The following is a 24,702-nucleotide window of genomic DNA, read 5'->3' as shown; positions in this document are numbered from 1 at the left end:
ACCTATACTGCAGCCAGCCACCAGGGGGCAATCCACTGGTTCTCACCCCAAAATCGTCACATACGGACAGTTGGAATCACTTTTTAACGCACTGGGTAGCCCTTTAGCGTAATTTCTCAACACGCAGGGTATTCCGATAGATGTGGTTGTGAACTCACAGAAAACTGCTTGGTTAGGTCTAGGAAAAGATCATGGTTTGGGTTGAAATAATTATGTTTGTTACGTAAGTTAAAATACTTACTTATATACTTAAAATACTAAAATTAAAGGTTTGGTTAAATTCAGGCAACTAAAAATACTTTGTTAAAGTAAGGAAAAGATTGTGGCCAGGGTTGAAAGAAAGTAGCCTCAGGCTGGCATTTAAGATGCGATGCCAACTGTGGAAAAACATTTTTTGACAGTCTATGTGGGGTTTAGGAGAAAGATACATGTGAGCTGACGCATTTTCAGGTCAAGCAAGAACACAATTTACTGTTTGTCATGAAACTACATGTCCAACACATTCTCACTCCCAGCGCGTCAAATAGGGACGCTTGGTCAGGTGTTACTGACGCAAAAAGTCTCCTTTAGCGTCAAGACTCTCGGTGTCACTTTTTGATTTGATTTGGTGTCATTTAAAAAAATGAACGTTTAACTGAGATGCGGCACAAGAACAGGACAGTTTAGCAAAAGACTGTTGGTGGACTTACAAAATGTACATTTAAGTGACAGGCGGGACAAGAATGGGACACGAACCCTGGTTATGTCTGCTTGGTCTTCATACTTTTAATAGTCTTTGTTACAAACTGTTTGAGAAGACATGGGCATTTATCAGGCATGGAGCGTCTAATTGAGTTGCATTCGGGGAAATGTAGGATCCAAAAATGTCTCACCATACACTGTAAAAAAATAAATAAATAAAGGCTGACGTTGACCAAGCGTCTCCCTATTTGACGAGTTGGGAATAACAACTGGGTTGCCATGTCACTATGAAAAAAGGCACCAGTTGGACAGTGACAATACTGGCGCAATTCAGTTGTTTTTTCACGCACTACTTCTGAGCTTCTGACTAAAAGATATGAAAAACTAACCGAGAACAAGTTGGGATTGCTGTGAATTGCAGCCAGTGAGGGGTCCGCAGGCTGACAGGAGGCTGTAAAGAAAAGGCAGCAGGCAGTATGGGAGGCCGGCTGTGACAGAGGATGGCAGGCTGGGTGTCACCAGGTACGATTCCCCCCTGTCTCGCTGTATCTCAGGAGTTTCGCCTGGCTGATCAGGGACGACAGGGCCGCTGCTCCCAACCTTCAGTCAGCTGTCACACGAGGTCACTGCAGAAGACAAAGTATGCGAGTCACACACTGTACAGGGCAGACACACGTCAGATACATGCGTCGGCATTCAGTAGCGTGTGCTTGTGCTGCATGTGAAGTTTGACACCTCTACCCCCCACCTCCCTCGTTGGTTTCAGCCCCGGGAACAGGCTGGGGTGGGCCAAGAGGAAATGATGTGGTGCTGAATTTAATTTCTCTATAATTTCTATTATCTTGGCGGTCACGGGCTAACACTGGGGAGTGAAAATGGAGGAATAAAAACACAACAACTTGGATTAGAGAGGGAAAAAAATGGAAAAGGAGTTCAGAGGGTCGTATATCATTAAGCAATTGAGAAAGTTAATTAGGCAGCTCTGATAATTATTGCCATGGCAACCTGAGCGCACTCATGCAGATTTGATTAACGAGGTGCCATTTATCTGCACCGGCTAGACAGCAGGGCCTGCACAGAGCTTGAGAGACCCCTAAAGGTGGAAGATATGTAATGTAGGCTTCATTCACAGCCGCAATCTACTCGTAAAATCCATGTAAGGCACACAAAATACAGATTACAGCTTCTTATGGAGAACAGAAAAGCATATAATGTTGCACACTTCATTGCATCACTCATATTTTGGGAATATGTGAAGTGAAACAAAGCTTAAGTTTTCTGTTTTCCCTCATTGTCTCATACTACTGACACAGTCTGAAAAGTGAGACTGTTGAGAGGGTTTCCCATTAAAATAATTGCATTATATAATTAATAATGGCATTTCTATATACATAAGAGACTGTCAATGGCATGGTATTGTGGGGAAAAAAAGTGTAAAGAAAGAATGTGATTTCCATGTAGAGGTGTGGAGTGAAGGATAAGGGCTGTTTGTGGATTACAGTACACATGTTGCCCTCTGGTGGAAAAACAACATCATTTTAGGCGTGCATGCCTTGCTGCTGAAGGGTGTCTGGAGTCTTGTTTAGCAGCAGGCAGCATATTGTCAGACACTTCATTATGTGGCTGGGACAATTATTAATGGCTGTTAAGAGAGCACAGTACAGCAGTAATGTGGAAAATAAAGCAATGACAAAAAGCCATTATGGATTGGAAAAGACGAGCCGGGTGAGCCATTTCAAACGCAATACCTGTCACCAATCAGCACGCAATTCAAAAAGAAAGAACAGATAGGTGCTCAAAATCTTCAGAGAATAATTTGATCAACTCGGGGGGGGAGGATGACACATTTAGCATGTGCTAGAGACATGCTATCAAAATCAGTTTGCTAAAAAAAAAAAAAAAAATCACTTAATTAGTCTTTTTTTTTTGCCATAGATAGGACCGACCATTCAGCAGCATGCAGACAAAAGTGAATACATGAAAGTAAAGTAAGCTCAGCGGGAGATTTCTCCAGAGACCCGCTAATCCTCCTTCACATCATTTCACACACAGCCGAGTGAGAGGTATGGATTATAGTTTATTATCCAAATATCAAGCACAGATGAATTCTAATAACAGTCATATCAATTAAAGCCCTCTCACTCAAAGTGTTTCGTAAATATCTGACAATGGCACTTGCTTAGAAAGCCACATTCTGCTATAAAAATAGAAAAAGAGAGAAAAAATAGCATTGATTTTACTGTCACAAATAGCGGTTTCTTTATTGAGTTCCTTTGAAGTCAGTCCTCACCCACAGTTCATAGCCTTGTCACAGTCTATTACAGGTATGTCTACTACTCCTTTCCTGGCGTGTGACATTTTTCTTCCTATTTTTATGAGTAAATCAGCTACTGACCAAATAGTATTCACACAAAGAAGAATTTGTACAGAGGGTGGTAGGCAAAAATATACCTGAGACAGAAAGAACTTGAGAAGTTCGAAGTTGGAAACTTCTGCAAAAAGCTGCAACAGCAGTTCAAGCTGATCTAAAGTAGGCCAACTAGTGCAGTGTATCCATAAAACAAACTCCAGGAAGATACCAGTTAAAGCCTCAAATCTCAGGCTAAATAGCTATTTATTTTTCTCCTTTGCTCAATCATCAAACTGCTGAGGTCACAGCGTACAGTAACAGTATTTGTTTGCCCTGTCCAGGAGAGGGATAAGTCTCCATGCAGCCATGATTGGAGTCATCATAAAAAGTCCATAAATGGTATATATTCTCTAATGAAGCTCAGTGCAAATTCTTTCAGGAAGACTTCTAATCACCGCTCTCTCTTCCGAAAACTATTCAGCTGTTTAGAGGCGTTCACTTTTCAGTAAACCAACCAGAATTGGCCACGAAATTCACGATCCAATCACAGCATGACATCCTGCTTTAAATGTCTTTTCTCCATTGCTGTCAGCTGTCTTTTCAGGCAAACTTGCAACCCTCCTCTTCCACCTCTGGTCATCGTCAACCACGGCACCCTGAGTCCCATCCGGCAGACGGCTCCTTCGTCCGGTCTTCAGGTTCCTTCTCCACCATCACCAGTGTCTAGGCTCCATCGGGGGGAATATGTCTTGGCTTCTCTACCCCTTTAAAAAAATTGCGATGGAGTCTAATCTCCAAAGGCTCTGTTCATTTCATATTATGCATATGTACAATAAATCTTTGCATATCTGCAACAAAGTCTCTCCTGATTGAATTACCAGCCATGTGAGAAAAGGGTCCAATGTGGTATTGTTGAAAGTAAATAACAATCAATATTTTTCATATATACAGGTGCTGGTCATATAATTAGAATATCATGAAAAAGTTGATTTATTTCAGTAATTCCATTCAAAAAGTGAAACTTGTATAATGTATACATTCATTCCACACAGAGTGATATATTTCAAGTGTTTATTTCTTTTAATTGTGAAGATTATAACTGACAACTAATGAAAACCCCAAATTCAGTATCTCAGAAAATTAGAATATTACTTAAGACCAATACAAAAATAGGATTTTTAGAAATGTTGGCCCACTGAAAAGTATGAACATGAAAAGTATGAGCATGTACAGCCCTCAATACTTAGTTGGGGCTCCTTTTGCCTGAATTACTGCAGCAATGCGGCGTGGCATGGAGTCCATCAGTCTGTGGCACTGCTCAGGTGTTATGAGAGCCCAGGTTGCTCTGATAGTGGCCTTCAGCTCTTCTGCATTGTTGGGTCTGGAGCATCACATCCCATAGATTTTCTATAGGGTTAAGGTCAGGTGAGTTTGCTGGCCAATTAAGAACAGGGATACCATGGTCCTTAAACCAGGTACTGGTAGCTTTGGCACTGTGTGCAGGTGCCAAGTCCTGTTGGAAAATGAAATCGGCATCTCCATAAAGTTGGTCAGCAGCAGGAAGCATGAAGTGCTCTAAACTTCCTGGCAGACGGCTGTGTTGACCCTGGACCTCAGAAAACACAGTGGACCAACACCAGCAGATGACATGGCACCCCAAACCATCACTGACTGTGGAAACTTTACACTGGACTTCAAGCAACGCGGCTTCTGTGCCTCTCCTCTCTTCCTCCAGACTCTGGGACCCTGATTTCCAAACGAAAATGCAACATTTACTTTCATCAGAGAACATAACTTTGGACCACTCAGCAGCAGTCCAGTCCTTTTTGTCTTTAGCCCAGGCGAGACGCTTCTGACGCTGTGTCTTGTTCAGGAGTGGCTTGACACAAGGAATGCGACAGCTGAAACCCATGTCTTGCATACGTCTGTGCGTGGTGGTTCTTGAAGCACTGACTCCAGCTGCAGTCCACTCTTTGTGAATCCCCCCCCACATTTTTTTAATGGGTTTTGTTTCACCATCCTCTCCAGGGTGCGGTTATCCCTATTGCTTGTACACTTTTTTATACCACATCTTTTTCCTTCCCTTCGCCTCTCTATTAATGTGCTTGGACACAGAGCTCTGTGAACAGCCAGCCTCTTTAGCAATGACCTTTTGTGTCTTGCCCTCCTTGTGCAAGGTGTCAATGGTCATCTTTTGGACAGCTGTCAAGTCAGCAGTCTTCCCCATGATTGTGTAGCCTACAGAACTAGACTGAGAGACCATTTAAAGGCCTTTGCAGGTGTTTTGAGTTAATCAGCTGATTAGAGTGTGGCACCAGGTGTCTTCAATATTGAACCTTGTCACAATAGTCTAATTTTCTGAGATACTGAATTTGGGGTTTTCATTAGTTGTCAGTTATAATCATCAAAAGTAAAAGAAATAAACACTTGAAATATATCAGTCTGTGTGGAATGAATGTATACATTATACAAGTTTCACTTTCTGAATGGAATTACTGAAATAAATCAACTTTTTCATGATATTCTAATTATATGACCAGCACCTGTATAATGGCATGAATGACTGAATATTATGGGTGGGAATCACCGGAAGCCTCACGATGCGATATTATCACGATACTTATGTCACAATGCGATTGTAAACATATTGCGAGATATTGCAGTTTATTACCTTTTTCCCACTTTAAATGATGTCCCCAAAGGAAAACTTTATCAACATCTGTTTGTTTATCTCACTTCAATTTTATTGCTGCAAAATGGGATTGTCAAGCAGACGAACTGACAAAAAAGGTTTAATTTTTATGTGCAAATCATATAATAAAAGATACCTGGCGGCCATGTATCGGTAAAGTATTGCCACAGAAAATATTGCGATACTATGCTCTATTGATTCTCTCCACCCCCCCCCTACTGAATATGTGTAGTATGAAAGCGGTTGCCCGTAGTGACAAACTGACAGAGTTATCGCCTAACCTCAGCTGTACAAAGCATCTGTTTTAGCTTGTTTAAGCCAACAAACTCTGCTCCCAACATCTACGAATTAGCAGCAAACCAAAACAGAGCTCAAAGTGAACATTTTACTAAAATTGAAAAGGTGACCAGAAAAACACAGGCTGTCCTCATTCACTGTATAGAACTACGAAAAGTAATGCATTGTAGTTTGTATATTACCCATGTATTCATTAAGACCCACATAGAATAGAATAGAAAGCCTTTATTGCCATTGTGCAGAACACAACCAGATTAGGAGCGCTACTCCCGATCAGTGCAATAAAGGACAGGACAAATATTACAAAGACAAAAACAACTTAAGCAAATATCCAGAGCCGACAACACAGGTTCAAACTTAATAAGCCAGATACATGAATCCAATGTAATTTGTACTACAAGAAGAGTTTGTATTGCACTAGGATAAATGTAAATATTTTACAGGTATGGATGTAATTATTGCACTGGAATAGAACATAAAAGCATGTGGTGTTTTACTTGCGGTGGTGTGTGGCACAGGATGTGACAGTGCGGTGCGTGAGGGCTGGGTTTAGTTATAATGGGTTCAGTTATAAACAATGACTACATAACATTATCAGATCATTTAGAAAGAAAAAGCTATTTACATATTAAACTAATTAGATGATTTTTAATACAGATGAAAATATTGCGACACTATGCTGCATCTGACACAATTTCAGGGTAGTTCTTAAAGCGTAACTCTCGCCAAAATGCAACCTAGGGTCTTTTTGTGAATGTTACCCGAGTCAAACTTTCGTTTAAAAGCATAATTAGGACGGAAGCGTCACTTTTAAGATTTACCGTATTCTCGTTTTTTGGTCAAATGGCCTTTTGAATGGGAGAGCTAGGGACACTTTTATGCTAGCCTCAAAATAGCTATTTTTAAAACACTAAGAAGGCTCGACACAACATGAGACTTTGCTCCAAGTATCACCAGGGGCTCTACACCTTAATGAAAGCATTAACAACATTGGTTGTGTACCCAGAGTTTACTAAAAAGGAAGGTTTTGAGCAACTCACGTTAGCAGTTGTTGTTTACGCTATCCGCCATTTTCCCAGTCCAAAATAGGCGATCTCTGAATGCGAAAGAACGGACTCCATAGGAGGAAATATCATTCTTATATGAGGCTCCTTTTTCAACTACAAGGTCAATATTGTTTTTCACTAACAACAAAACAACAAATTATCCGTGCATTTATATGGAACTAAGCTTTAGGAGCTTTCCATCTTTACTCTCCTCCCTCGACTATTTCTGACTGGCTCGATAGACGGCGACCGGAAGAACAACATCTACAGTGAGTTGTTAAAACCTCTTTTTAGTAAACTCTGTGTACACAAACAATGTTGTTAATGCTTTCATTAAGGTGTAGAGCCCCTGGTGATACTTGGAGCAAAGTCTCATGTTGTGTCGAGCCTTCTTAGTGTTTTAAAAATAGCTATTTTGAGGCTAGCATAAAAGTGCCCCTAGCTCTCCCATTCAAAAGGCCATTTGACCGAAAAATGAGAATACGGTAAATCTTAAAAGTGGCGTTTCTGTCCTAATTATGCTTTTAAACGAAAGTTTGACTCAGCTACATTCACAAAAAGACCCTAAGTTGCATTTTGGTGAGAGTTACACTTTAAGGCAGCACTATATGAGGAAAATGTGTAATATGCCCTAACGTTGTTGAATATCGCGATAATGATATAACTTGTGAGAAACAGATATTAAAATGTAGCCTACTCAGTTCTGCTTTTCTGCTGCTTTCAGTATTTTGCTAAAATACAAGAAATTGCTCGTTAAATTTTAAACAAATGCCATAATGTGCTTTGTCAATTAAATGGGTTTTTGTGCCAAATGTTAACGGTTCAGCAGATAAAATACCTGTAGTACTACTATGATCCAAACAGAAAGTTATTATTAATCTCAACACTGTTCCCTCCTAACTCCTGTTAAATCATATAAAACTAGGGCTATCTAAAGTTAATTATTGTTCATTTTGTTGGTTAGATCATTGTTTGTTTTTTGAAGTGTATTATAACGGCCGGCAGGATGCCGTTGTGTTGACTGTTCTGCTAGGCAGTGCAAAGGATCATGGGACTAGGTTATTAACAGTTCCTGTCCTAGTTTAAGTGTGTAAATGATGTTCTGTTAGTGTTTTCGTTATGCATTTACGTTACCTAGGTTTTAGTTTTGATGTAGTGTTCATGTTTATTTACATTTGCTGGGTTACCATGACTGAGACACTGGGGTAGATTGATGACCTCTGTGTATCTAGTGTGTGTCCTATAGGATAGAAATAAACTACTGTAGTTTTCAATATCTCTGGCTCTTTGACTTCTTCCACGTAGCTCGCTACAGTACTAATTCGTGATTTGGGGATCCTAAACACGCTGTTCTGTACTTAAGGAATACCAAATTCACTGGTTAAGATTCTGCCGAATCCAAAACCGATACCGAATCCTCCTCCCATCCTCAGTCCATTAACACAGTAAACACATTAATGAAGTAAACAACGTCCACAGCCTCTAAAATACCTAATGTAACAACTTAATGTTGAATCCACACGCTCTTTTCACATCGTAGGAAAGCACATCGCTTTTGCCAGATGAGTGACAATTTTGTTTGGCAAATTTTCTCTAACCGGAGTATGATGAAGGCATGTTGGGGGGGTGAAATTAGAAAACTAACGCTAGCTAACGAGCAGCAGCCGGCCGTTCGGTCGCTCCGCTCCCACTGTAGGGAGACTCATTTACCGAGAGAACAGCTGACAGCCCGGGAGAGGCACTGTCTGGTTAACACCAGTTTTTAGCTGTGACTGTCCTTCCTTTGCCGTACCTGAAGTTGCTGCATTTTGGCTGCTGTCTGTAGATTCCTTCATGCACAACTCGTATTCTTTCGGATGTTTCATACCAAATGTTTTAACAGCGGCCATGTTGTGTATTGTTTAGGGTCCTCGCCACCACCAGACTAATCGGCATTGCAAATTGAACATGTAGCTGGACTTGAATGGCCTTCTTTTGACTGAAAGTACTGCCAAACAACACTTTTTCTGCTCCCGAGTTCCATTTTCACTTCCTCACAGCCTACTGCATTGAACGCTCCACCTACGTAAACACCTTCCCGTAATCAACGGCGCCGTCATTATGTCGACCAGCGTAGCGTTCGGTTCAGTGGGAAAAAAAGTCTAAGGTTCGGCAGAAACCCCAGTCAAAAAGCCCAATATTTGGCCGTATCCGAAGCCGAATACTGGATTTGGTGCATCCCTATCTGTACTATAGCTAACGTTACATGTCCTATTGCACTTAATTAGATCTCATCTGTGTAGTAATACGTTGCTGTCACCTCCAACCACTAGGTGGCTGTAGTGTTGGCATAGCTACCTGGTCAATATATAAGTATGCCAGTAGTGGATTAGAGGAAGTGAGTGAAGCCATGCTGCTGAATGTGTATGCTGACACCGTGAATTAATAAATAGGTTTATATTAAGCTCAGTCTCGTAAGTAACATTACAATCTGAGCAGTATTCTGTCATTCAAACACCTCTAAGTTGTAGTTAAAAACTTTTACAGATAATTTAATGAAATTAAGGGGTTTATTCGGGCTTGGGTCCATAAATACAGTTAATGGAGACAGGCACGGAGAACTGAAGGCTCGGTTAGCAACGCTCTGATTAGCGGTTAGCTCCAGTCAGAGCCGGTTAGCTAGCTCCGTTATAAAGATATGGAGCGGAGGAGAGAGGGGTAACAACCAGCCGCGTTGTTTCTACGGTTTTATTAGTACAGTTAATCCCATTGCAAGACCAGCAGCAGCATGCTACTATTAGCCTCTCTGAGCAAGTGCAACGTTGACACTGTCATGCAGGCGGCACACAACTTCACGAGGGGGAGGGGCTGGAGGCAGCTCCTCTGTGTGCACTGTAAAAAAATACACCGTTGTTTGGCATAGGGATGCACCGAATCCAGATGTTTGGGCTTCCAAGTAGTATGGGAAACACTGGCATGAATAAAAGAAAAAACATTTCAGTGAAAACAACATATTGCTTGTGTTTGGTTTTTGTAGGAGTTGAGTGTGCTTATGGCCCAGAGATGGAAAACTCTGTCCATCTATGAGTATGCCTCTATATTGACGTTTGTTGTTAGACAGCGACCTCTTGTGTGTAATGTGCTGTAGTAATTTTGACGTGAGCAAAGGAAGTCAGGGTCATATAGTATAAAAGCGTCACAGTCCGCCTATGGAGAAGGTCAGGGTGGTGGATGGGTCCAAAAACATAGGACTTTAACCCAGGAGACTGGTTTGTTTCCCCTGTGAAACACAGGGCCCTATCTTGCACCCGGCGCAGCGCAAAGCCTGACGCAAGTGTCTTTGCTACTTTAAGATCGATGCAGTTGTCAGTTTCCCGTCCAGCGCCCGCGTCTTTTAAATAACAAATGCACCTGCTCCAGGTAGGTGTGTTCAGGTGCGTTCTGGGCGTATTGCTATCTTGGGGCAGCGGAAAGTGATCACGCCATTGACCAACAAAAACCTGGTCTAAAGTCAATAACGCAGCATTTCATTGTTATTATAACAGCAAATTTGTAAAATGCTCCTAGGCTCGTGCACAGCACGCGCACACTATGCTTGTTACACACACAGGGACGCACAGCAGCACACACACATGCAAAAAATTAAACATAAAAATATTACGGTGCAAATCCTCCATCATAACAGCAATGCTCCAAGGTCCAAACGCGCCTGGCTTTTAAAGGGAATGGGAGATGATCTCTGATTGGTTTATTGCATGTTACGCCCAAAACACACCTCTGATTTTTGTAAGATATCACACAAACTGCTGTATGAATATTTAAGTACGCAGCTGGATTGATGACTTCCCTCCCTCTTCATTACTGAAGGACACATAGGAGCTCATCCTCCTTTATATTTTAATAATGGATCTTGTTTTTAATGCACACCACTCTTTTGAAAAGTGCTATACAAATAAAGTTTTTGCTTATTCTGTCTTGCGTCTGGATGTCCATGCAGCCCAGGTTTGAAACCCACATTAGTACAGAAGAGTAACACAATCTTATTTTAAAATATATATGAGCCAAAGAGGCATAAAATAATTTGTCTAAAAAGAAAACCAGTGTAAGCTATACATTATGAATGCCTCTATAGCTGTCAATCTTCAGCTCTGTCAGATCCCAAGAAATGCAGTTGCATTTGGAGTTTGAAGCTGCTCACAATGAAGAGTTTTGGCTTTCTTTCAATCCAGACTTTTATTTTAAGACCCTGCTCAGAACCGACAGCAGCAAACAAAGACATCTATCTGGCTCTTCAGGCAATCCCAGCAGGCCTTTCAGCTCTTCACCCTCCCCTGCCATCAGCTCCCCTGGTGCGCTACTGCTTTGGGTTTGGGGTTTTTCCCTAACAATGTAGACCCGCGTAGACGCCCTGAACCACATGCTGGAGTCTACCCTGCTGGGGCTTGTGTGGTTCCACTCGTATTTGTCCCAGGAAAGTCCCAGGCGCTAAAAAAGACACGCCAGGGCCAAATGCCCATTGTATTTATTTCTTTGTTCTAATGGACAACAGTGAGACATTGAGAAGAAACAAATAGCAGAGATGGCATTAAAAAAATTGCAATGATTGTTTCTACTTACATTTTTCTGTGTGGAAAATCCTCTAAAAAGGACCAGAATGCATCTGTTCTGTGACTAGAGACTAAATACATTCACATCAAGTTTCAAGAGTTTACAATTGTACATTTTAGGAGCAGCTTGCAATCGTCTGCCATCTAACCCACAACCTGGACTAGAAAAAATCTGTTTAAATGATAATTCTATTTAAAAGGTCCCATATCACGCTCATTTTCAGGTTCAGACATGTAGGATTTCTACCAGAACATGTTTTAATACTTTAATGCGTCTTTCTCTTCAAGCCCCCCCTCCTTACACAGCCCAGTCTGCTCTGATTGGTCTGCATTTCTTGGTCTTCCACATATGTGCTCTCAGAGTCTCTGCACCTTCATTGCAGCTGGGGAATGACAGTAACGGCACTGTAGCGACACTTTCTACCTATATATGTATAGTTGAGTTGTGACATCAAAACTGCACGAAAGTCCTGCCGGCTCGTTTAAAAGGCACAGTTTCTGAATACAGGCTGTGTGCCTTTCTCTGTGGAATTTGATACTTCTACAGTATTTATATAGCAGGTCTATACCTGCATTATGACCCCTTAAGGGCCTACTGACATGCTAGGGGCTCTGTGAGGCTTATATAGCTTGTTTATTCCTACCCTCTAATACGACCCACAGGAGCGTCTAATAAATTAGCGCCCCCTAGCGGTGGCAGGAAATACAACCTCATATCTAAACCAGAGAACGTAACGGTCAGTTTTTAACCTGTTGTTAAAGTGAAGCTGTCACAGTTTGGTTAGGTTTAAGGGTGAAAGTCCTTTGTTTGACCGATCCACCACCCATACCTTCTAACCTTATGCGGAAATTACCTGCTTTGCTCCCGTCATGAATACTACGGCCTAAATACTACTACTTGCTGCTTGAACAGGCAATGAGGGCGTTTTTCAGGGGAGAACATTCTTACTTAAGCGTGATTTGTGCTTCTGCATTAAATCTTCGCCGTGGCTACGTACGTAGGTACGTGGAGATACGAACCTACGCCGTAGCCTGACGTGTACCTCTCGAAAAATTTTAACTAAACGTTGCTCAGCCGTGGCTTGGTAGCGTTGCATTTCCCCCCCCGACTCATTTCCTGGTTCTCCTTCTCCATAAACATGAAATCAAGGAGAGGGTTAACTTTTCCTGCTCCAGATTTCCCACCGTGGTCAGAAAGAACAGGGGAGACACTTTGTTTCTCTCACTAGGACTCTAGAGGCGGTAAGCTAATCACCGTCACTCTCTCTACCACACACTCCCCACGCACACACATGCCGGCCCTGCTATTTTGTTAAAGTGATTGAAGCACACACCAACGCACAAGTATAAACTTCAGGCCACTTACGTAGGCTACGGCGAAAGCTCTGTGTGGCGCCTCCGCAGGACCATAAATCACACTAAAAGGTATCAGGAAAGTTTGTCATGTTGGCCGTCGTTGAGTAGATACCGTGTTAGCATGCTCAAAATTGCTCATTAACACTATAGCTGAGGCTGATGGAAGGTCTTTAGTCATAAACCAACATAGTGGACAATTTAAATGTTGATGGCACTGAAAAGTCAGAGGATCACCAAAGTTATTACAATTAATCATGGGGGATTTCATGGCATCTATCTAGTAGTTATTGAGAAATTTCACCCTGAACCTAGATATTTCCAATGAAAAAGTCAGGGGATTATCAAATGGGGGGGGACCATGAATTTCTTTACAAAATGTTGTGCTAATCCACTTAGTAGATATATTTTATTTCTCGAAATCATTCATGGTTCAAATGAAAGGTGATTAATCCTCTAAGGTCTGAACAGCAATTTCATATATCTTCTTAAATGTACCTTTTAAGGTATTTGCATATAACTGATCCCCGTGTGTTTCATATCAAAATGTTCAGAACAAACTCAGCATTCTGTACAGAGAAACCTGATTTTTTTCCTAAAACAATGTGTAAAGAGATCATTTGACACTAAAGCTGAAACGTTGGCGTTTCGAAAGTCCTCAAATCTCTTTTGAAAACAAACCTTAACTTATGATGTGTTGTAAGTGGTGATTGAAATGAGTTTACCAAAGTCTTTGGTTAAAAATAGTAAATAAATGTCTGAAATGAAAGTTTGTTATTTCGCATTTTGAGCAGGAGTTTTGTCAAACCGTTTGGATGCGCCGCTGCGTCTTTGGTCCTCAGAGGGTTAAAGTAGGTGTGTGAAGAACACAAAGTGGCCTTACTTTCACACCTCTGCACACCTGGCCAATCACAGCCTAAAGTAGGCCTGAGTGTTTCAGAAGGTTACATAGACTTGTCAGATGCAGCCCCTCCAGATTTCACTGTCCAAAAGGGGTTTCGGTTGCTCATAGATGATCTGGCATGCACTTAAAAAATTAAGTGAAAATTAAATTTAAATTAGTCTATAATGGTAGTAGTGCATAACAAAAGATGCACACTAATACTAGTGTACTGTGATAAAAAATAAACTATCTGCAAACTTGTGTGTACATTGTTACAGCTGTTTGAGGTTCTTTCTTAAAGTGCCCATATTATGAAAAATAAAAAAATTTGGGGTGTTATTTTGTGTCTCTGGTGCTTCCACACACATACAAACTTGGAAAAAAAAACATCCACGCTGTTTTGAGTGAGATACGGTTTCTGAATGTAACCTGCCTTCAGTCTCCGGGTGATCAAAATGGGCAGGGCTTTCTACGTCATTGGCCGAAACATTTGGTGTGTGCTAACCACTTTAGCTAATACCACATCAGCTAGCTGTTTCTCCAACTTCCTCGGGAAAATAAGTATTTGGTCACCTACAAACAAGCAAGATTTCTGGTTCTCACAGACCTGTAACTTCTTCTTTAAGAGGCTCCTCTGTCCTCCACTCGTTACCTGTATTAATGGCACCTGTTTGAACTTATCAGTATAAAAGACACCTGTCCACAACCTCACAGTGTCACACTCCAAACTCCACTATGGCCAAGACCAAAGAGCTGTCAAAGGACACCAGAAACAAAATTGTAGACCTGCACCAGGCTGGGAAGACTGAATCTGCAATAGGTAAGCAGCTTGGTGTGAAGAAATCAACTGTGGGAGAAATTATAAGAAAATGGAAGACATACAAGACCACTAATAATCTCCCTCGAGCCGGGGCTCCATGCAAGATCTCACCCCGCGGGGTCAAAATGATCACAACAACGGTGAGCAAAAATCCCAGAACCACACAAGTGAATGACCTGCAGAGAGCTGGGACCAAAGTAACAAAGCCTACCATCAGTAACACACTACGCCGCCAGGGACTCAAATCTTGCAGTGCCAGACGTGTCCTCCTTCTTAAGCCAGTACATGTCCAGGCCCGTCTGGAGTTTGCTAGAGAGCATTTGGATGATCCAGAAGAGGATTGGGAGAATGTCATATGGTCAGATAAAACCAAAATAGAACTTTTTGGTAAAAACTCAACTCGTCGTGTTTGGAGGGGAAAGAATGCTGAGTTGCATCCAAAGAACACCATACCTACTGTGAAGCATGGGGGTGGAAACATTATGCTTAGGGGCTGTCTTTTGTTATTGACCAAATACTTATTTTCCACCATAATTTGCACATAAATTCATTAAAAAATGTGATTTTCTGGATTTTTTTTTTTCTCATTTTGTCTCTCATAGTTGAAGTGTACTTATGAAAATTACAGGCCTCTCATCTTTTTAAGTGGGAGAACTTGCACAATTGGTGGCTGACTACTTGCCCCACTGTACATGCTTCACAATGTTTACACCTGGGATTGTAACTCCCTTGTCATCTGTGAAAGAAATGTATATGGAGAATGATCCATAGCTGCCAATATGGCTTAGCATGTCTACAGTACATTTACAGACACCAAGAATCACTTCATATAAATCAGACCTGCTACAGACAACAGACAAGACAAGACTGTGAGCAACTGCAAATGATCCCCGAGGGGATCAATACAGTATTCTGATTGATTCTGATGATGAATCACAGTCCCTTTATATACAGCAAACATGAAAACATTTGCAGGGTACAGGCACATTCAGCACACATATACAACTTAGAAATAAAAAATATATATATATATATATATATATATTTATAGTATATGGTCAAACATAAAGAAGCCTGAGCAATACATCAGGGCAGTAATTCTATACACTATAAACCCTGTTTGTGTAATCCCACAGGGTATAACATATTTAGACCAAGACAAACAAAGCCATCAGCTACAATACTAGTTATAACTTACTAAATTTAACCAAAAACAGATGTATGTCACTCCAAAAATGTGGGTACATCCTGATCAGATCCAGGACTGTGATGCCTCCAGCTAGCCCGCTAATGCACTGTTGACTTGAAATGATGCTCGTCAATGGTAGAGAAGACATGGCCTTCATTTATCAGAAACGTCAGGGACGCTCTGTACGGAAAGAGAGACAGGTTGCCGATTTAGGTTGCGTCTCTTTGACAATCAGTATCAGATAATAAAGTGTGCAGTATGATACGTTAATGATTAGAGTAGATAAATGTTTATGTTAAATGTTTTGTGGTACGTCGGGGTTTTCATGGATGCGTTTACTTCTGTTGCCAGGCAGCCTGCTTTCCTTTACTTACAATCTCTTCTTCTCTACTACTTCTTGCTTATTCACAGATTATTTTGTTTGTACACCCCCTGGTGTTTTTGGAGAATACTGCCACTCAATTCTGCCACCCCCATGAGGAATTCTAAGTAATGACAACAAAACTGTCGGCGTGTCCACATGATACAAGCCTTCCATAGCCGTGCACCGCGTGTAATGTTTGGCTGGTGTTGAACTGGATGCAACGTGTGCGTTGCGGATTATCTTATTAAACTTAGCTAGGCAAACCTCAGTTCGGCAGTCAGTTACAGCACTTTATTTTTCGACAGCCCGCTCCCAGTCACAGCCCCTAAAACCACCCTCTCCCGCGAGATGTGTGTTGGGTCCCATGTAGTCTCGCATTGCCAGACCTTCCTCCAAAGCGCTGTGGAGGAGGGTCTTGCTAGTCCACACAGCATTCCGGGATTGAAGAAAAACATGCTCTGGTTTATTGGCATTTCTTTAAACCAATCACAATCGTCTTGGGTGGCGCTAAGCGGACACAATGACAGAGCCTCTGCAAAATAGCCTCGGGAAGGAACTTGTTTTGGTGGAACATGAGTACGTTGAAAAGTAGTTGTAGTCGTGCAACAGAAAACTCAGATTGGACAGATAGTCTAGCTAGCTGTCTGGATTTACCCTGCAGAGATCTGAGGAGCAGTTAACCATAGTCCTCACAAATCCACTGGAGGTTAGAACGCCAACACAAAGGAAGAGGAAGGGGACGGACATCCAGCGCTATCTGAATAATCCCGGAAATGGAACGTCGTCGATATGGACTAGGTCTAAGTGGCCTATCATCACCCAGCGTGCCTCTATCCAGAGATGAGTGAGGTCAAGAGGTACCTGAGGTCTCCCATGCTGAGGTAGTTGAGCTGGGACTGCAGTTCATGGAACTCGATGCCAATATCGCTGACAGAGAACCTCCGGATCACATGCATCACCTTACACAGGAAATCAACTAATTACTTTCCAACCCCGTGGTGCCGTCATATGGCATCTCACTAAATGCACAATCATTTTTGTCATCAGTGTCTTTATAATGGACTATTTTCTATAGTGAAAGCTGTCCTCAGTGAGTTCCTAAAAAGACACTACTGTGGAGCCTTCTAAAACGATGTTTATTAACCCATGCTAAAGTGGACTAAAAAGAGGAATAAAAAAAAAAAGAAAAAATCATCTTTTGGAAATTGATCTTAATGCCTTAATTAAAAAATGAAGAAAAATCCAACCTTTAAGGACACCAATTTTCTTTGTGAATGAATAATGTATCGTAAATAAATAAATGTTCTATGTTCTAAGTATAGACACCCCTGTGTTAAATCCCCATAGAGGCAGGCAGATTTTTATTTCTAAAGGCCAGTTATTTCATGGATCCTGGATACTATGATCCTGATAAAGTTCCCTTGGCCTTTGGAATTAAAATAGCCCTTCATCATCACATACCGTTCACCATACCTAGAGATTGACATGGTTTATTTCAGTTAGCCTAATAGCTGGTTGGATTTGCATTGAGAGATGATTTTATGGAAAATACCCCATGCCAATCTCTAGGTATGGTGAAGGGTATGTGATGATGTGGGGGGTATGGTGAAGGGTATGTGATGATGTGGGGGGTATGGTGAAGGGTATGTGATGATATGGGGCTGTTGGAACGAATACCGAAAGTCGAATATAATTCGAATAGTAAAAAGAAAAAAAAAAAAAAAAATCAGTAAAAAAAAAAAAATCAATGCTGAAATTACAGTACTATTCAAATGTGACTTTTTTATAAATATGTTGGCTAACGTTAGCTAATCTCCCTCTTCTCGCCTTGGCCTACCCGCATGTGTCACTCATGTCACGTCTTATGAACAATAACGTTGTGAGGTCTAAGCTAACGTTACGTACCGAGTAACGTTAGTACAACCAGTAGTGTTTTTTGGCACGGGCGAAGCGGACAACCGCCCGGGGCGGCATTTATTCATGATACATTGGGGGCGGCACTAGCGCTTGAAAAAAAAAAAAAAATCCTCTGCGCCGCGAAGCTGTTTTCCATTATCTACATAGACAGTGAACGAAAAGGACACAGCGACGCCGTAGACTTCGACGGAGACCAGTGAGGTCAATTAGAAGCACTTTTCCGGTGATGGCTGAGCGTTACTGAGCAGCCTCCAACTGAGCTTGAAGACGTAGATGTGACGTGAGCAACGTGTCTGAAAGTTGGAAGTCTTCTGGTAGCTGTGCCAAGAGAAATCTCAATCATTCCAAATCTAGCAGAGACGGAGAGTATGAGTAGGAGCTGTCCATGACCGTAGAAGCAGGAGCAAAAACGTTGCTGAAATATGCTTTCATGGACTCTCTATGTGCTTCTCCCTTGACTGTATGCCTCCACATCCCCCCCGATTGCCTGCGAGCTTCTACTGTACGGTAATTTCTCTACAGTGCAACAGAAAGTCGCGTAATGGAGCCTTTTATACATTGTCGTGTTTCTTTAGAAATAAACAACGGACAAATAGAGTCTTTAAACGCTTCAGATGTAAAGTTATTCTCTGTCAAAGTGACGCCAAAATGAAGGAGTCAATGGGATGCTAGCAGAAGGTGATGCTTGTTAGCTTCAGAATTTTCCCATAGGAGGTACGCTTTCCTGATGCTCGCTTACCCCCTTGATTATCTATCATTTCACTCTGTGGGGAATTGGCAAATTGGTGCCCCCTGCAGCTACAGGCGCCCCTGCTTACTGAGAAGGTGCCGTGCACAAAAGCTGTGTGAGAAGGGGAAAGGGGAGAGGGGCGCAGGGCACAGTTCACCGCTGGGTCTCCCAAATAGAACAGACAAGGGGGGGAACGGGGGATCCACCATATAGAGCAATACTCTAATGGAATTAGTGGGCTAAAGTCAGTCACACCTCGACTTTCTTCCAAAAAACAAACATTTCATTCATAATACTATAAACACAAGCCTATAGTTCCTGCACATTTTGTTTTTCTGAATTGTGTGAAATGGCTAATAAAAATAGGTAATACAAAACGATTATGTGGTCACCAAGGTGAATTATTACCCGCCGATAATCAGGAATTGCAGTGGCGAGGCCCCTGAAATCGTGTGTATCGGGGACTCCATTGTCCCAGTACCATTATTTACAGTTTCTCGGGCGGTAAGGTCCAAAACTATATCAAACTTCTCCCACTGTTACTTGAGCATCATCCCTCTGCACACCGCGATTGTCCATGCTGGTATGTGTTACGTCATGTCAAGATAATCGGTGAAACTTCAACAGGAGTTTGAGCGCCTGACCTGTACCGTCGAGAACCTGGGTAGAACCTGCATTCTGTCAGGTCCTCTGCCAACGATCACACATGGAAAAGAACGTTTCAGTAGACTATTCAGCCTGCATCAATTTCTGTACAGCGACAGGCCTGGCCTATGTTAGTCATTTCGACACGTTTTAGTCGAGACCACAGCTATTCAGATTAGACGGGCTACATCCTAACAGAAAAGGGTCTAGACAGTTAATTTCCAATTTCACTAATTGTATTGCTGTCAACCTCCCACCTAGATTAGACTGACTAGCAACTTGCCAAAGTAAAGGCCCGTTAACCAGCCTACACTCCCCACCCCTGACATTTTGCCCCCCACTGATTTCTCCCGTTTCTTCTGCCGGTTCATAATCGGAACCAGGCGGAGGCGCCTGAACAGCGCTGCCAGTGTCTGGCGGGGGAGCTGCACCTTCACAGTCTACGTCTGCACTTTCTGCTATAAGGCCCCCAGACCCCTTAAAGTTTTCACTACCGAACATAATATCAATGTCCAGTAAAACTGTGTACATTAATGACCTTGTTATTGAACATAACTTAGTTTTTTTTATCCTTACTAAATGCTGGCTATCTTCCACTGCCACAAGAGTTCTCATTGAGGCTTCCCCCCCCCCCCCAGAATACAATTTCTTGTTTTCAGCAAGGCAAGGCAGAAAAGGGGGTGGGATTGCCGCCATCTTCTCCGATGCCAGTAACTGTACAAAAGTGGCCACTTTTCCACTTTTGAATACCTAGCTGTTGTTGTTAGAGCCCTTCAAAGCACCCTTGTTCTGTCAACATGCAGGCCCCCAAAACACAACTCCGATTTCCTCTCGGAATTCTCAGATTTGCTATCCATATGCTGGTTAAATATGACACTGTGCTGTTAATGGGTTATTGTAACCTACATATTAATGACGGTGATCTCTAGGGAATTCATGGACCTAGTTAATAGCCTTGACTTTGTCCAACATGTGAATGGTGCAACTCATAACTGTGGGAACTCACTAGATCTAGTTTTTACACGCGGAGTAAATGCTGATATCTCCTCTATCGAGCAGACTCCCATCTCAGATCACTTTTGTATCTTTTTTAATGTCTATTTTAATATCCTAATGTGTCCTGACCCTGGAACTTATACATATCGTCGAATCGACAGTACTGCCAAATCTATGATGGCCCAGACTCTACCAGACATTCTAAGCTCCTGTTGCGCTGCCGCCTCCATAGATGACTTATCTGACAGTGTTAACAGTGCCTTAACCACGGCATTGGATTCCGTCGCTCCCCCAAAAACTCGGAGACGAACCCGGTCTAAACTAGCCACATGGTTTAGTGACAATATTCGTACACTAAAAAAGAGCTGCAGGGAATTTGAGCGAAAGTGGAGGACGACTAAACTACAGGACCACCTTCTTGTATGGATGGACAGTTTTAAGATCTATAAGCAAGCAATGTTGAGTGCCAGGATAGCTTACTATTCAGAGTTAATTAACTCTGAAAGTAATAACCCGAGGTTTCTTTTTAAAACAGTCGCCAGTCTCACACGTAATAGCACTGTAACAAAGTCAACTTTTACTGCTGAAAACGTTCCAGATTTTTTTATGGCCAAAATTGATCTCATTAGAAGTACAATAACGGATATGATTGATGCCTCATTCACTGAGGCTGACACAGACTCAATAGCCCAACCCACTGGCACTCTCACCCAGTTCACCATGGCTTCCCCAGAATCATTCATGAGCATAGTTACGCCTCTAAATCCACCACATCTTCATTAGACCCAATTCCAACCAATCTATTTAAAGAATTACCACCTGTCATAGTCCTCATAAATCCACCGGAGTTTAGAACGCCAACACAAAGAAAGAGGAAGGCAACGGATATCCAGCTGAAAATTAGGGACATTTCCGGCGGCACCGGAGCAATACGGGAAATGAAACGTTGTCAATATAGACTAGGGAAATGAGGACTAAACACAAATTGGGGAACACAATGGGTGAACTGAACCTTTACACCCATTTCACTTACCTGACCCTGGATGGTGGACAAACCATTTGGTAAGACACCTTTAGGATGTTCACTGTCACCATGGCTGACGACAGTGGTATTCATATTCACATCAAATGCCTGGATAAACATAACAGACGGAGAAAAATCAAAAAATGGGTTTTTGTAGTGTTAAGAGGGCAGAGACCAAAATCAGGCCAGCTGAGGCCATTTACAAAATACCTGAACCTGAAATGATTCAAATGCAACTCTTAACTCAAGGATACGGGGGCCCTAAGAGCTCAACGCACTGAAAATGAAAAGAAAACACATGCAAATAGACATGACACAAAGAGATGAAGAAACCTCTTCACCAATTTTACTACACATTTGAAAACACTAGAGCAGTGCTCGTTTACTGCGCATGTGTGCGGCCGCATCAGCGCTGTAGTTTAACAAGGAAAGGGAAAATCATTTCAGCAGATGAAATGTGCCTGACAAACACGTTAGTTATTTTTAGGCCACTTATACTTAAAATTTTTCTATGAAAACAAAACAGAAAGAAAAGATTACAATTTGTAATATTAAAAACGATAATCGTATTGGGCGACGCTAAGCTTGACGCAGCACGTTGATGATGTTTCCTGAAGGCTATTTGCACATTTTCTTAGTTTGCAGCATGTTGAGCTCTCACGGCCACCGTACGAGTATGCAAAAATCAAGGGTAGAATATCCTGTTACATGGTCGAAACCTTCCACAAGCTTGTGTACCTTTCCAAAAAGCTGCATGTGTGCTCGTACCACTTCCAACATGTGGGACGTGATCTCATTGAGGTCCTTGATACAACGAATGTCCATTGCCAACAATGACCTTTGACCCTAATGCAACATTTATAAAAAAAAAGAAATAAAAAAAATAAAAAAGGGAGGAGGCACAGATATTGTCACAAAAATCAATGCTCACGTCCCTTTAAAGCCCATCATCTCGAAACCTTTTGTTTGTGTTGCTTACATCCAAACTGCGTAGGGTTCCGGTCACCTTCACATACGTTCCAGGAGAAGCACATCTCGCCGGAGCACAGTCCTGTGAGAAACACAATCTGAAACTTTATTATTTAGCAAAAAAAGTGCACATTTCTTTAGATGATTTCTAGATTCCCGTTGATGCTACTGGCCTCTGTGTTAACCCACTGCTTCACATTTAAAGGTGGACCAGTCATGTCATCCACAGAGTACTGGATGTTTGTCACAAAGGGAGCCGATCCTCGGATGACGCCCACTACAGACACCTGCAGCGACAGGAAGCACAACAAGTTATCCTCAGACCAAATTCCATTCAAGAATTTGGCAACTTAACACATTCCATGTGTTCCTACAAGCAAGGGCATAGATTTTGTTTCAAACTCTTAATTTTCTGCTTAAAGCCAGAAGCTCAAAAGTTTATATTTATTTGAAAGACATGAAATCACGTCTTTATTTTTCACTCTGGTCCACTAGCCTGGTCTTACCAGACTCTGGTCCACTAGCCTGGTCCTACCAGACTCTGGTCCATGTCATTTGTACAGAGAGTCTGGCCACTCTCCATTGGCAAGTGTTAACGTCCTTGAAGGCGGGTACTCTGTTGAAGTTTAAAACTATTGGCTCTGCCCAGAGCCACTCTGGATCTGCCATAACCAATCGCTAACGTTTGGTCGTGACGTATTTCACGCGCATGTGCAACAAGAGGGGAGACCGACAAGGTGAAGAAGGATTTAACTTCTGGATATTCGGCAGCGTTGCCACAACGGACTGAATGGCTTCGCTCACATCTTTCTCCGCCGCCATTACGGAAACAACTCAAACTAGCGCACGACCTCAGCGTCATCGTTCTCAGCCACTCCCTCTGTTCGCTGATTGGACCGCCAAAAATTTGGCTGGAGAAAACTCAAGAATATACCGCAAACCCAGACGGAGTACTGAAGGGAAATGAAAATTGAGCGTACATACGTAGGAGGGCGGAGCCAGGCTACATACCCCCTGCATCTCCCCCGAAATCTACGCCTATGCCTACAAGTGAAAAAGGCAGAAGTATACTGCCAGGATTTTGAATGACACCCAAGAACACACAATTGGTACATCATTTACCATTTCAAAATCACACTGATGGCCTTTAAAGTTTTTATTTTAACATCCATTGCCACGTTTATAGTGGAATGTTACAATATTTTTTTCTCCCCCACCCCTGCCTCTCCAAAATCAAAACTTTTAATTAACCTGGACATTTTCACATTCCGGGAACAGCAGTTGGCAAACCAGTCTCACCTCAAGATCTATTTAATGTGCTCTCAAGCTTTCAATCATATCACATTATCTTCATCAGCAGATGAAGAATTTGCCACTCACATTATAGATGTGAAATGGCAATTTTATTTCATTCATCTATCTATCTATCTATATATATATATCTCTATCACCTACCTTCATTACACAGCAACCCAATGCATATACCTGGTTGAGTTCCCAGTTGCAGATTGTAAAGGTTCTGTCGTTGCCCCGAGAGGCAGACAGCAGCTGAGACACTGTGCACGGCAAAATCAGAAGAGTTGTCCTCTGTGGCAACATCAGGGAGGAGGAATCCATTACAGTCTGCATGAAGGAACACATTTTCTTCAGGCCCTTGCATAGTATTTCACTTACAGACAGAAGCACCTGTGAACTCACTGCTTTGTGGCTGGGCATCCCATCCGAGGGCTGACTGCAAGCTGTGGAAAAGCAAAACATGCTAACCATATTCAAACAAAGACTTGAGGTTTTTTTTTTTGTTGTTCGGGTGACTTCTATATTTGCTAACTTACATTGGTTCCACATGACAAAATATCTTCAATATTGTCACATTGGCAGCTACAGGTATTTAGAGCAAAACCCTGAGACTTCCGGACCGTCAGAAGGCAGTACACGAACACGTCGGGGCTGGAAGCACTGGGACAATAGAGCTAACTGTGCTAGCAGCTTCATTATGCTAGGCCAACAGGTGTGTGGAATTATAGCAATTACCCATGGTGCAGTGCAGGACCAAAGAACATGGGCTGAGGAGGAACTGGACATTTGCATGCTACATTTCCTTTAAAGCAATTCAATTACCATTTGAAATGTTTTTTCATTGAGAATCCATTCAACAGTGAA

General features: G+C 42.0%; 1 protein-coding gene across 2 annotated transcripts; it reads right to left on the bottom strand.

Moving 5' to 3' along the window:
• Positions 1-386: 386 nt before the first annotated feature.
• Positions 387-24,387, bottom strand: LOC144529116 (replication protein A 32 kDa subunit-like). Of its 2 annotated transcripts, XM_078268067.1 has the most exons (9): positions 24,375-24,387; positions 24,241-24,281; positions 24,028-24,165; positions 22,716-22,829; positions 22,553-22,624; positions 22,312-22,419; positions 21,583-21,681; positions 17,123-17,220; positions 15,996-16,077 (listed from the first exon to the last, which is right to left on the bottom strand). In XM_078268067.1, the coding sequence occupies exons 1-9, from the start codon at positions 24,385-24,387 to the stop codon at positions 15,996-15,998; spliced, it is 765 nt and encodes a 254-aa protein (XP_078124193.1). The 2 variants fall into 2 exon arrangements, 1 of the variants encoding a protein (XP_078124193.1); XR_013502956.1 differs by lacking the exons at positions 15,996-16,077; positions 17,123-17,220; positions 21,583-21,681; ... (3 more) ...; positions 24,241-24,281; positions 24,375-24,387 and adding an exon at positions 387-1,307 and having other exon boundaries at positions 22,553-22,629.
• Between the last annotated feature and the right edge of the window lie 315 nt (positions 24,388-24,702).

This window comes from Sander vitreus, chromosome 14 (assembly GCF_031162955.1).
Source record: "Sander vitreus isolate 19-12246 chromosome 14, sanVit1, whole genome shotgun sequence".
Classification (NCBI taxonomy): domain Eukaryota; kingdom Metazoa; phylum Chordata; class Actinopteri; order Perciformes; family Percidae; genus Sander; species Sander vitreus.
This window is presented reverse-complemented; position numbering and strand designations above follow the sequence as displayed.